This window comes from Pundamilia nyererei, unplaced genomic scaffold (genome assembly GCF_000239375.1).
Source record: "Pundamilia nyererei isolate P.nyererei 1_Seehausen unplaced genomic scaffold, PunNye1.0 scaffold00110, whole genome shotgun sequence".
Classification (NCBI taxonomy): Eukaryota; Metazoa; Chordata; class Actinopteri; order Cichliformes; family Cichlidae; genus Pundamilia; species Pundamilia nyererei.
The window spans coordinates 1643293-1655464 of record NW_005187511.1 but is presented as its reverse complement, the minus strand read 5'-3'; the positions used below and the strand labels follow the sequence as shown (position 1 = coordinate 1655464).

The following is a 12172-nucleotide window of genomic DNA, read 5'->3' as shown; positions in this document are numbered from 1 at the left end:
GCCAAAAGCTTCTCTGTTATAGTAGCGAGCACTTTTATTGTTTCAGTCTCTGAACACACCTGGCTCCCATCATTTAAAACACATTATGGGCGGCACAGTGGTTACCACTGTTGTCTCTCTTTATGTGGAGCTTACATGTTCTGTGCCGGTGTTGGTTCTCTCTGGATTCTTCCCACAGTCCAAAGGCAAGCAAGTAGGTCTCTCTGTGTTATCTTTGTGATAGACTGGCAAGCTGTCCGCCTCTCTCCCCATAAAAGCTGGGACAGACTCCAGCTCCCACACAAGCCTGACTTGGATTAGCGAAAAAAATAAATGGCTGGACATTAAATACTAAATCAGCTTATTTTTTTTATATTATTTCTGTTTAATATAAGACCCCAAACAACAAGAAGTCAATTAAAGCCTTTAAGCACAATATTATTTTACAACACAAAGTAATAGTGCATCTTTACAGGTGAGACAGTCAATGATAATCATTGTGGTGGAGTTTGAGTGCACTGTTATCTGCCACGTGATGATGTTTTAATTGTGGTTCCTTTGTGACCGGAGCGCTCGTCACGTCTGCTCAAGCTTGATTCCTCTTTTTCTTCCTGAAAAGGAAACATGAGAATTCAACCTCCTGACGTGTTATTTTCACAACTACAGCAACTAAAACATAACGAGGCAAAGACCAGACCTTCAGCAAAGCCTGCAGAAGATCCCAAGAAGGCAACAGGCAGACTGCTTCTCCCAGAAACGCGATGAGGATTTGAAACACATCAGACCAGTATCCCATTGCAAGCATGAGGACAAGCAAGGCTCCCAGCCGCATAACTACAGAGTGCAGGAGGGCCGCTGTGCCTGTCTGCCGATGCTCATCCTCTGTAAGTACAAACAGAAAAGTTACACAATGATCCCAAAAAGCCTTGGCTTTGTGCTTACTGATTTTATAGGTTGTGTTTTTGCCATCAATTCTAAGTTTTTAATTCATATATGTTGCTTTTTACATTTATAGGGCTTCATTTCATCGCTTATGGTCTACTTTTATTTCTTAAATCCATATAATATTATTTAAATCTATTTAAATATTTTTATTATTACTTAACACTGCGTGGGTACTTTCCTCTCTGAGGATTAATTAAGTTCCACTCTCAGCAGCACTGACCATCACCTTGAATATACACGAGCAACATAATGTAACAGAGCGTCAGCAGAGTCCAGAACTTCATAGCATCCTTCTGGGACAGGAAGTGGTCATAAACTGTAGCGGTGGAAGCAACACTTGCTACAGCAAAAGCCAAGACAACCGCTCTTTGCAGTGAAGCCAGTATGGTGTGTCCGGAGGTTAGAAGAGTGATGCACTTCCCACAGTACTGTTTAGTGCTGTGCAGCGGGTAGAGTCTGGCCACATGGATCCACAGACTGTGGCTCAAGCTTGCCAGTTTCCAGCTGAGAGCAGCTGCCAGAAATAAGCTGAGGGAGCTGTGTGGAGCCCTCTGTTGGAGGAAGATCAGAGTGCCGGTGAGGCTACAACCCAGGGAGAACTGGCTCTGGATTAGGATCATGTCTAGACCTCTGCCACTGGCATCCTGCGTTAAGAGACGTGGATTAGAAATGTGTAATGAAAGAACACTCTAAAGCAGATACATAAAAGCATAAAACAATGCATAAATATAGCTGCAGTATTTGTTGAGGAGCTCACCAGTCCAGCTGACGCCCAGGTAGAAACAGCCCTGAGGGAAAACTCCAGCACTATCAGGGAGAAAACCCTCGAGCCCATCAGAGAGAGGAGGACAGTCAGAATCCAGAACTGGAGGGCTGATCTCCAGTTCCCTCTCAGAGACGTGCCCAGTGAGGATGACCTGGGTTTGCTTCCATTTCCAGAGTCAGAATCACTGTGTGCAGACAAAATAGAATAACTCCAACGCTCTTGAAAATCAAGCTATGCTTTCCCTTTTTCCTCTCAAAGGGTGAACTCACTTGGAATTTTGAACAAAATTGTAGACTCTCAGCAGGTTGTACAGCACTGATATTCCACATGCACCTACAAGCCCTTTAAAAAAAACACACAACCAAAAATAAGCCAGTAAAGAGGAGACATGACATTGAAAAGTGCTGAGAATTTAACCATAATCAGAGAAAACATGTTATCAGACCTTGAAGAAAGCAGTCAAATGGTTTTGAATCAAAAGGTGTCCATCCAGTGGTTCCCAGGATCAAGGGGAGAAACATCTTTATGATGTTCTTGTAACGTTTCAGCAATAACACTCAAAGTGGTGCTACAAATGAATGACTTTGCCCTTATTTCTTCGAGCTGATCAAGTTTTAGTAAGCTCCATCCACCCAAAGGTACAAAGGTGAAACGTGATATGGCTACAGCTTTTAGTCAAATCAATTCTTGATGAAAGGGGTTTCAAATCCTCTCAAGAAGAAACCTTTAACCCCAGTCAATTAAATCATTTCAAATAAACAGAAAACACCACAGATTACAATGGTTTTAAAGCAGTGTGTTCAAAAGATTCACCACCTCTCCAGAGAACAAAAACAAACCAGACAGGTTTCTTACAAAAAGTCTTTATTAGGACTGTTCATTGCTTTTAAAGTTTTAAGTACCAGTAGGTTAAATTTCTGCACATACAAAATTGAAATTACAAATGTCATTCTTGGCTTTAGTTACATAAGTTCAAGTCAGTGAATTTAAAAAAAGAAAATTCCATCAGGTTGTTTTTTTTAAATACAACAGACAAGGCATCTAGACAGTGTAATAAACATGGCAAACAATTGTTTGCTTTAATGATGATGACTTGTTCTTCAAGTTGACCGCACTCACACACTGATGAGTTAACAAGCAAATTCCTGCGAGACTTAAGGTTGAGGTATAAAAAAAACCCTAATCAAAAAATGTATACACTCGAGACATATTTTTAGAGAAAGATGTCTTCCAGTATGTGCATAACATGCCAGTCTTGATTAAGTGCTTCAAGTGTTCATTTTCTGTGCTAGATGGGAGAGAAAAGCTTGCACTTAAAGCAATAGTTTGACATTTTGTTCATGTTTCTTTCTGGAAAAGAGTAAGATCAGATGTTTGATATGGCACCCAGTGTCCGTTGGTTAAATATAAAGCCACAGCCAGCAGGCACGTGCTTAGCTTAGCATAAAGACTAAAAATGAAAGGCAACTGCTAGCTTGTCAGAGCTACCAGCAGCTATCAGTACCTCTAAAGTTTACCAGCATTTTATATTAGGTCTGTGTGTTTAATAAAAAGTGTTGAAACAACAGTTTGTTATTTTATATGCAATTATTATGCTTCTAAGGAGTTACCATTAACTATTTTATTAACTTTGCCCAGAGCTAAACTAGCTGTTTTTATGCTAAGATAAGTTAACCAGATGCTAGCTTCATATTAACCATAAAAACGTCCATGAACCGTCTCATTTCACTCTCGGAAAGAAAAGTAAATAAGTTTGCTTCCCAAAATGTCACACAGTTGCTTTAAATTCAGTGCTTCATTAACTGAGAGAGCACTCTAACAGCTGTAGCAGAGCCCAGTTGTGCTTTCAGTGTGCAAGTATGGGTGCTTCAGCTCTACTTATCCTTCACTGCTTGTTGCCTCATCAGATCCCAGAACAGCATGCTTAGCACCGTGTGCGGGGCCAGTCGCAGGAACACGGGGCCCATGCCTTTATACAAACCCAGCAGGCCCTCCGCTCTGCACACCTTCAGCATGCAGTCTGAAAATCCATGATACAGACGCCCCTACAAAACAGATGTAAAGAACACAGCAAGTCTTTCGTGAACTGAAATAAGCTGAGTTCCTTTATAGACACTCTACACAACACAATAAGATTCAAAGGCAGTTTCTCCTTAAATACATACCTAATATGAGAAAAAGATGAAATAATATATCTATAAAATATATAAATTAGATGATAAAGGTCAATACAAATATATAATATAGATGAAATGATTTCATATTGCTTTTTTTAATGTCGGTATGCTTTTTTTTTAGATTGTGAAACTAATGAAAAGGAGGACAACTGTGTTGAAGACAGACTCACCTTACGCAACTCATCCACCGGCTGGTTGTAGAGCCGAGTACTAATGACATCAAATGGTGTCATGGTAATGGCCACAGCAACTCCACTGACTGCAGCTGCCATCAAGACTGCGAGCCAGCTGTTTGGACTGAACCACTGAAAGGACACAAAGAAAGATGATCCGACTTTCAACGCATGGCAGCAGCTTGGTCACATATGACATAAAACCTTCGGCTCTTTAGATAACATTACCTGAGAATGTGACACCCATTCCTTAGCTGAGGTGAAGGTTGCCAGCTGGGCAGCTGATCCCACCATGACTCTAGGCACAGCCCCATTCACACCCCTCCAAAGACCAATTAAACCTTCTTTTCGATAGATGGTAACAAAGGCATCAGACACTCCCTGAAATAGAAGAAAACAAAGGCACTGGTGAGTAGAGGTTACAGATAATAACACTCAAAACCAGGTAACACTTTATAACACGGCTTGCAACTAAGGGTGTAATTCCCCTGTAATTAAATGGGATTTAAATTGCATTTAATTGCAATTACCTACAAATATTCAAAGGTAGGTACACTAGAATAAGAGGGTAACAAGTCAGGTTTTTACAGGAAAAAAAGAAATAATTATTCTGTAAGTTTATTCTTTATTTAAAATCTCTTTTTGTCACGGTTCTGGGTCTTTCTGACCCAGCTTTTTGAGTTCTTGTGTTTTTTCTTGGTCCTTTGTTGTACTGTCTTTGTTATTTCCCTAGGTTTCAGTTATGGTTATCATGAGTTTAGTTCTTAAGTTTAGTAATATGGCTTCACTGTGTTCCATGATGTCTACTGTGCCTTTCTGTACCATGTTTCAGGTTCCAATGTTCTGTCTCCCCAGTCCCTGTTAAGTTTACATGTCTGGAGTTCAGTCAGTGTGTTTCCTGTTTTACTTTGAAGGTCCGTGTCTCATGTCAGTGTTTCTAGTTTTGCTTCCCTTGTCTCGTCCAGCCTGATTACTCCCAGCTGTGCTCTCCTTCTGTGTCTCATTCCCTCGTTATCCCTCAGTGTATTTAAGCCCTGTGTTTCGCTTTGTCAGTGGCGTAGTTGCCCTCATGGCTGTGTGGCCATGTGTTTTAGTTAGCCATGTCCCAGTTTAGTTTTTGTGACATTCTGCAATAAAGCAGCTTTTTGAGTTTAATTCCTGTGTGGTAAGTTTTGCGTTTGGGTCCTTCTCCTGCCTGCACACAGCCAAAACCTGACACTTTTACTAAAATTTGTGAACAAGAATTTGCGAAAACGAATACCTTAGTAAAGTATTTGTCTAAAGTCAGAAATAAAGGTAATAATATTCAGGCAAAACATTCAGGCAGCCTGAAGTAACTTCATGCAACCCATTTAAATTTGCCTTGAATACATTAAGTCAGACCATCACTTTCTGTTTTTGTTAATTCTGCAGCTGATTCCAGGAGGAATTAGCTGCACATTTGAACATACACATGTATGTATGGAGCTGTATTTATTAACCTTTGATAATGCATTCATTTTGGCACTGTTTTTGATACGCTTTTCAGTTGGAGCCTGATCAATCCTGGCATTGCCAACTTAGAATACAGGACATGCCACTGATAGCTGAACCTGGCCATTCAGTATATTCAGGTGACCTCATTCTTTGGGCACATATCACTGGTGTAGACTTGACCAGCTGAAGCATCTGCAGATTATAACACTGCCCCTGCAGGTTCTTGCAGCAGGCCCTGAGCAGGCATGATGGGTGCATCACTTCATCTGCCTCTCTTCTTACGTTGATGGAGACATCACTGGGGAAGAGGATAAATCTGGACTCTTTAGACCACACGATCTGTTTCTATTGTTCCTGCCTTTTTTCCCCTGAGAGCACTCTTAGCACTTTTACATTTTTATGTTTATTTAAGCATTGTCTGACAGTATGTTTGCACAAAATACCGCAGCAATTTCCTAATGTTGTAAACCTGCTCAACATTTGGCAATAAAACCCTTTCTGATTCTGATAAGCCTTAAAAAGACTCAGCGATTTGTTTTAGTTTGCTTCACATCATGTGTGTTTGCAAATGTACTTTCAGTGTTAGACATATCCATGACTTGTGCTGATGACTTTTTTTATGATCTGATTTTACCAGATGTTTAAAGGATCTCCAATCACGATCACTTTTTTTCCAACCACATTTCTTCCTTTTTTGATGATTCATCACTATCCTCCCAGGTCCTTTCAGCCCCTTTACAGCCTGAACCAGGAAATAACTGCCTGAAATTGCATGGTTTTTTTTTTCTTTTTCTTTTTTGAAAATTGAGTGTTTAATGAACCTTCTGAATAATAATAAAAAAATTAATATCAATTAGCATATTTTAGTTTTAATTTGCTAGCTCTGGCATTTCGGACAGCTTTTATCCAGGTTTTGGTAGTTTCAGTAATCGCCTTGTCTTTGCCTGATGAAGGCAAATAATTTAACCCATCTTTTCCACAACCACATGATGCGTCTTCTGATATGGTTGTTTGATAAATGAGAAGCAGCTCACTACATCAGTTAGGTTTAAATAACCTGTATCCAGCTAAGCCATATTAATTATTGCAGTAAATATCCAGTGGAAGGCTCTTATTGGTTTGCTAAAGTAAATATAGGTGGAGCCTTTTTCTTTTGGCCGGGCAGATTATATGATCTGATGGTTAAAGGGCAGACACGTACTGTTTAAACACCATGCGTCTGCAGTTTTACTGTGCTTCTCTATAATTTAACTTATACTTTTAGTTTTATACTCTCACCACACTGCATTTTAGAGAAAAATATTAAATACATGTCAAATACAAGTTGTATCCATTTTTTGTTGAAAACACAGGTACATAATGTTATTGATACGCAGTGTTTATAATGACCATTTTCTCCTCAGGTGCCAACAATTAACGTTTTCATTATCAGCTTTCTATCTTGGTATGTCATATTAATGGGAGTGTTATGGGCTTCAAATTTTAATTACCAAATGAACACCTGATAAAAAATAAAAAAAAAGCACAATTATTATACTATAGCACATAGTTTACACCATCCTGGCCAGTTAATGTACTTTAATACACCTGTACTGACATCTTTAAACATTGAAACAGCTGGTAAGCTATTCTTGTGTTTTATGTGAAATGTGTCCGTCTTACCAGGTGGTTATGCTGGTGACCAACTGCAATGGCTGCCACAGTCTGAGCCTGCAGATGGGTTTTCACCTATGAAGAAAACACAGCAAGCACGTTTTAAAATGCATTCAGGCGTATGGTTAGTGTTCAGCAGCGAGTTTCACTTAATGCTTTGCTGAAACAGAGTTCAAAGTGCACAGAGCACCAGACTTGTCACCAAGTCATTTGTTAGAATGAGTTGTGTGAGGATACCCGATAACCCTGCTAATATTCACAGGAAGGAGTTACACAACGTGCAGATTGTCAGGAGCTGGTCAAATACAGGATTCGGTGATTCATTCGCACTTTCCTTGTAAAGGACGTTTTTTTTCTTCTTGTGAAATCATGACGCATTTCATGTAAAACAAAAACGCCTAAATAAAAAAGGAGAAGAAGCTTCATCGTTTCCTTCTTGATATCAGATATGGTGTCAGTAAAATAACCTTCACTGCCTGCCGGCAGCACACAGAAGGACCCACAACATACTGTATAGGTTTGGCAGCAGCAGGCGGAAAGAAAAAGATTCAGGATATATTTAGTGACCGTGATATAAATACGTCATCAGACAGTATCGTCTTTCCATGACCGTCCAGAAAGCTTAGATGGACTTGGATGTATTGACTGGCAGCTGAGGCAGAAAAACAACAAAAAGAGTGGTACAGTTGTAGAAATGCAGAGGACATAAATCGAGTGATGGTGAAGTTTGACACTGGTGTGAAAGTGATGTTTTTTGGAGAGCATGTAGACGGACTGCTAAGAAAATGCACACTCTGATTTAAACTGGAGATCATACTGCGTTTTGAAGACTTTCTAAATGACCTAGATCTATGATCTATGAACATCTATGTGATCTAGCAAACACTGGGCAAAAACAGCTTGAAGACCTTTGAGTCTTTGTGTCTTTGAAAATGGTCTGGGGTCTCTTTCTTTTCCCTTCAGTTCAAATGCAGACAGTTGGGTTTGTATTTTAGCTTTTCTTTTCTTTCAAGTTCATTTCATTTTACTGTCCTTTCATTAAGCCACTGAAATTTATTTTCCCCTCTTTAACTTTCCATTTAGTCAAGTTAGTCTGAAAGCGTTGCTGGTCTCTCACTAACCAGATTCCACCACATGATTTCAGGGGAATTTCCAAAGTTAGTCTTTTTGGAACACAATTCCCTAGTTGTATAATTATTCTGCTGCAGACGTTCAGGAAGGAAACAAAGGGTGGAGGGTGGGGGCAGGTTTTATACTGGAAATACTGGAAAAACAATAACTTTGGAAGAATTTCACATCATTTCAAATGCGAGCTCCTAGAATTTTCTTCGAATAAACAATTTTTACAGCAACTGCTCCAATATAGACTTACTAGCCACTTCAAGTACACCTTGCTACTACTGGGCTGCAGACCTGTTTTGCCTTCTGAAGTGTCTTCATTCTTGCTTCTTGCACTGCAGGAAGCAGGCATAAGAACATGTCTACACTGTGGTCATAAAGGGATGGACAAGAGAAGCAACAACATGCAGGCAGGCTGTGGTGTTTAAATGATGCCCCGTTGGTATATCCTCCACACTGTTACATCACCATCAGGTAGGATGAATCCACGCTTTCATGTTGTTTGCATTAAATTCTGACCCTACCATCTGAACATTGCAGCAGAAATGCAGTCTCAAAGACAAGGCAATGTTTTTTCAGTCTTCTGTGATTCAGGTTTGATACACTTGTGTGAATTGTATCCCCAGAGATGCTCTTGTGCATATTTTGGGTTTAAAAGGTGGTTATTTGAGTTATTGTTGCCTTCCTTTCAGCTGAAACCGGTCTCCATTTTCACACAGAGAACTACAGCTCACTGGATATTTCTTTTTCAGACCATTCATTTTAAAGTCAAAAGATGGCTATGTGGGAAAATCCCAACAGATCCGCAGTACTCAGACCAGCTCGTCTGACACCAATAACAACATTCAAAGTCATGTAAATCACTTTTCTTCCCAATGCTGACGATCAGTTTGAACTTCACTCGGTCATCTGAACCACATCTACACATACAGACCATGATGTATTTGAATGTTGAATGTGACTATTCCTTTAATGTCTAAATATCCTGTTGTGTAATTAGGAAGTGAGCACAAAGGATGGGAGTTCACTTTTGTCTCTTCTTTTTTAAATCTATGGGCGAGTAGATGGTAAATATTTGTCTCTCTCCCTCTCTCCCCATATATGTAATTTAAAATCATTACATACATTTGCAATGTATGTGATTCTGTTCGTTTTTTGTTTGTTTTGTTTTTGTGCTAATAATGAATAGGAACTGTTGAATATCAAAAAAAAGAGAGAAATATCCTGTTGTAACATATTACTCGTGTTTATGGAAAATCCTTTGTGCTACACTGTGATACAAGTTTAGAAGTGTGTTGATGTTTTTTTGCTGCGGATCACAGTTTAACAATGAGTGACCTAGTTAGTTCCTGAGAGTTTGTTATCCAGGCCACACATCTAGTGGGAGATCTAATGCTTCTGTTACTTCTGCTTTAACGTGATTAGAACACACTGTTTTCAGTCACTTTGAATAAAAAGACCTTTCTGGAAAAAATATCAGAGGACTGAATAAAAAGGATTTAAGAAAGTGCCACACATGAAGCAAGCATGATTGTTTCTTCTCTTAATTCTCTCATATTTGGCGTCAGATGCCCAGACCACCTCAGCATTGGATGGATGGATTTGGCCTTTTCTTTTCATATGTTGAGACTGTACAGATTTGTCTTAAAAAATCATTAATGCAAAAGATCCTAAAAAGTCAATTCATTTACATTAATACATATTGTAATGGGGATGCTCACAGGTAGACACTTCATTTGAATTAAAAGAGTCACAAAAAAAACTTAACCAAAACAAAGCAGATATTTTAAATTAATTTTAATGATGCACAAAAGCCAAATCAGTGGCAGACCACTAAAGGAGTTTATCTCTATGGAGCTTCATGTTTTATTGAGATACCTTCCTCTGGAAACAATGACTATAGAAGAAACTATAAAAAGGAGAAACTTTAATAAACTTACCAGATAGGCAGGAGAAGCTATGAAGGCACCCAGAGCTCCAGCACCTGCCCCTGACAGCAGACTCCCCCCATGGAAAGAAGTGATCCCCAGAGCTTCACAGTAGGAGTACGAGCCCAGCCTCACACCGTTCATCACACCCTGGTAGATGAGCCCGGCTGAGAGCCCCTTCTGCAGGCCCCGTAGCCCATCCGTGCGGCCCACCACCCAGAGCGCCTGCAGGACCCCGCGGTAGTGTCTCTGGTAGGATCCCCGAGCACAAAGCTCCCCCTGTAGCTGCAGACGGGTTTTCACCACCTCCAGAGGATTGGTGAACACACAGGCTGCGCAGCAGGCAAGAGCGCCCAGGGCGAAGTCTAGTGGAGGCCAGACTGCAGGAGGCGGCGGCAAGGGGCCAAAGACCCCACAGGGGACCGTCAACACGGTGGGTGAAATCCTCTGGGAAGGCTGTGGAGCAAACACAGACTCTTCGGGCGAAGTGTTCAGCAGCTGAGTGCTACTCATCGCTGAGAAGTGATCTTCACAGTTTGCCTTAACAGTACTCATGATGGCTTTCCTCCCCTTGCCTCAGTGTGATAGGAGCAGGGAAAGTACTTGGTAGAGTACAGTAAAGTCAGAGACAGAAGCTACCGACTCCTGCGATTACTCATTTAACATCTGCTTTACACGTTCGTCCTGTGACTCGCAGGCTCACAGTGTCCTCCTGGACTCACTTTCATTAACTTTCTTCACTGTCATTCTGTTCTAATGAGGCACCATCTGCAAGAGATCATGCAAACATTTTAAGCAAGCTTCAGGTATGACACCCAAATCCAGCCTTGCAAGTCAGGAGAGTGACTCTCCTTTTTTTCCAGGAAAGAAAAAGCTGTCAGATATATTTAGGTTCCTCCTTGCAGGACAAACATTGTAAAAGCCTCTCTCTTGTTCTTTGACTCTGGGAGCTTTCGGCACACTGAAGTTCATTCATTCAATACTACAACTGACCCAGAAACAGATTTAAGAGTAAACACACCAGATAATCTGACATTCATAAAACATACAAGCACACAAAAATGCTCAGAACAAGTATCAGAGACAGCCACATGGAAATATAAAACTTTTCTGAGAGTCTTTTTCTGTGGTTATAAAAATCTTAGTTGATAATGACACTCACAGTTTTCATTGATCCCGTGCAGTTCCATTCTTCCTCTCTGCTCCATTCTTGTAAACATGTGTCTCAGCACATTCATTGTCACAGTCCCCTCCTTCTGATTCTGGTCAGAGCCAATAACGTTTCAGGCCTTTGTGCCACCTCACCATTTCCCTGAGTGCGCACGAATGGGTTGGCTGTGCTGTGAAACTGCCCCTGCTCTGGTCCTATAGGAGCTCTCTGGGTAAAAGGTTATTGTTGGTCAGAGAGAGGGAGAGCTGAAGCGTCTGAGGCCCGGGAGAGCAAATGCTGTGTGTGAGCTATCAAAACAAGGTTAAGCTGCTAAAGACCGCATGGATAATCTTGGAAGCAAAACAAAGGGACATATGCACTGCTTTTACTTTTGCGCTTCTTCCATCTTATATTTATCTTTTTATTTGTTTTAGAAAGTTTTTCAGTATTCAGATTTATTCAGTAGAGGAAAACTGATGTGGTTGATCGCTTTAAAATTGACAAACCCTCTGAAAAAGAAAAGAAAATGAGCCGTAAGTGCTAATTGGAGAAAGTTTTAAATCAATTATCTGCCGACTTTTTTGTGCTGTATGACAAAAACTCAGCCACTAGAGGCCGCCTTTTTGTAAAGTTCAGATCAGACACCTGAGGTGGATCCAAGTTCCCTGTTCATCTTAATGAACCACCTGCCACCTTTAGTAATTTTTGGACCTTTTGTTTACATTAGTTTATGTAGCAGTCAGAGAGCAGCAGGCTTCTTATTATAAAGGCTAAGAAGGGCCAAAATTTAGAGGTTGTGATATCAG

The 12172-nt window shown here is 40.4% G+C and overlaps 2 protein-coding genes across 2 annotated transcripts; both read right to left on the bottom strand.

Moving 5' to 3' along the window:
- Window positions 1–460: 460 nt before the first annotated feature.
- Window positions 461–2211, bottom strand: LOC102192230 (transmembrane protein 82-like). Its single transcript, XM_005741509.1, has 6 exons — window positions 2136–2211; window positions 1960–2032; window positions 1682–1874; window positions 1151–1568; window positions 677–861; window positions 461–590 (listed from the first exon to the last, which is right to left on the bottom strand). Exons 1-6 carry the CDS (start codon window positions 2209–2211, stop codon window positions 501–503), a joined length of 1035 nt encoding a protein of 344 aa, XP_005741566.1. The 3' UTR covers window positions 461–500.
- Window positions 2212–2537: 326 nt separating this feature from the next.
- Window positions 2538–11408, bottom strand: slc25a34 (solute carrier family 25 member 34). Its single transcript, XM_005741448.1, has 6 exons — window positions 11379–11408; window positions 10229–10984; window positions 7179–7244; window positions 4269–4421; window positions 4038–4172; window positions 2538–3735 (listed from the first exon to the last, which is right to left on the bottom strand). Exons 2-6 carry the CDS (start codon window positions 10769–10771, stop codon window positions 3565–3567), a joined length of 1068 nt encoding a protein of 355 aa, XP_005741505.1. The 5' UTR covers window positions 10772–10984; window positions 11379–11408; the 3' UTR covers window positions 2538–3564.
- Window positions 11409–12172: the final 764 nt, after the last annotated feature.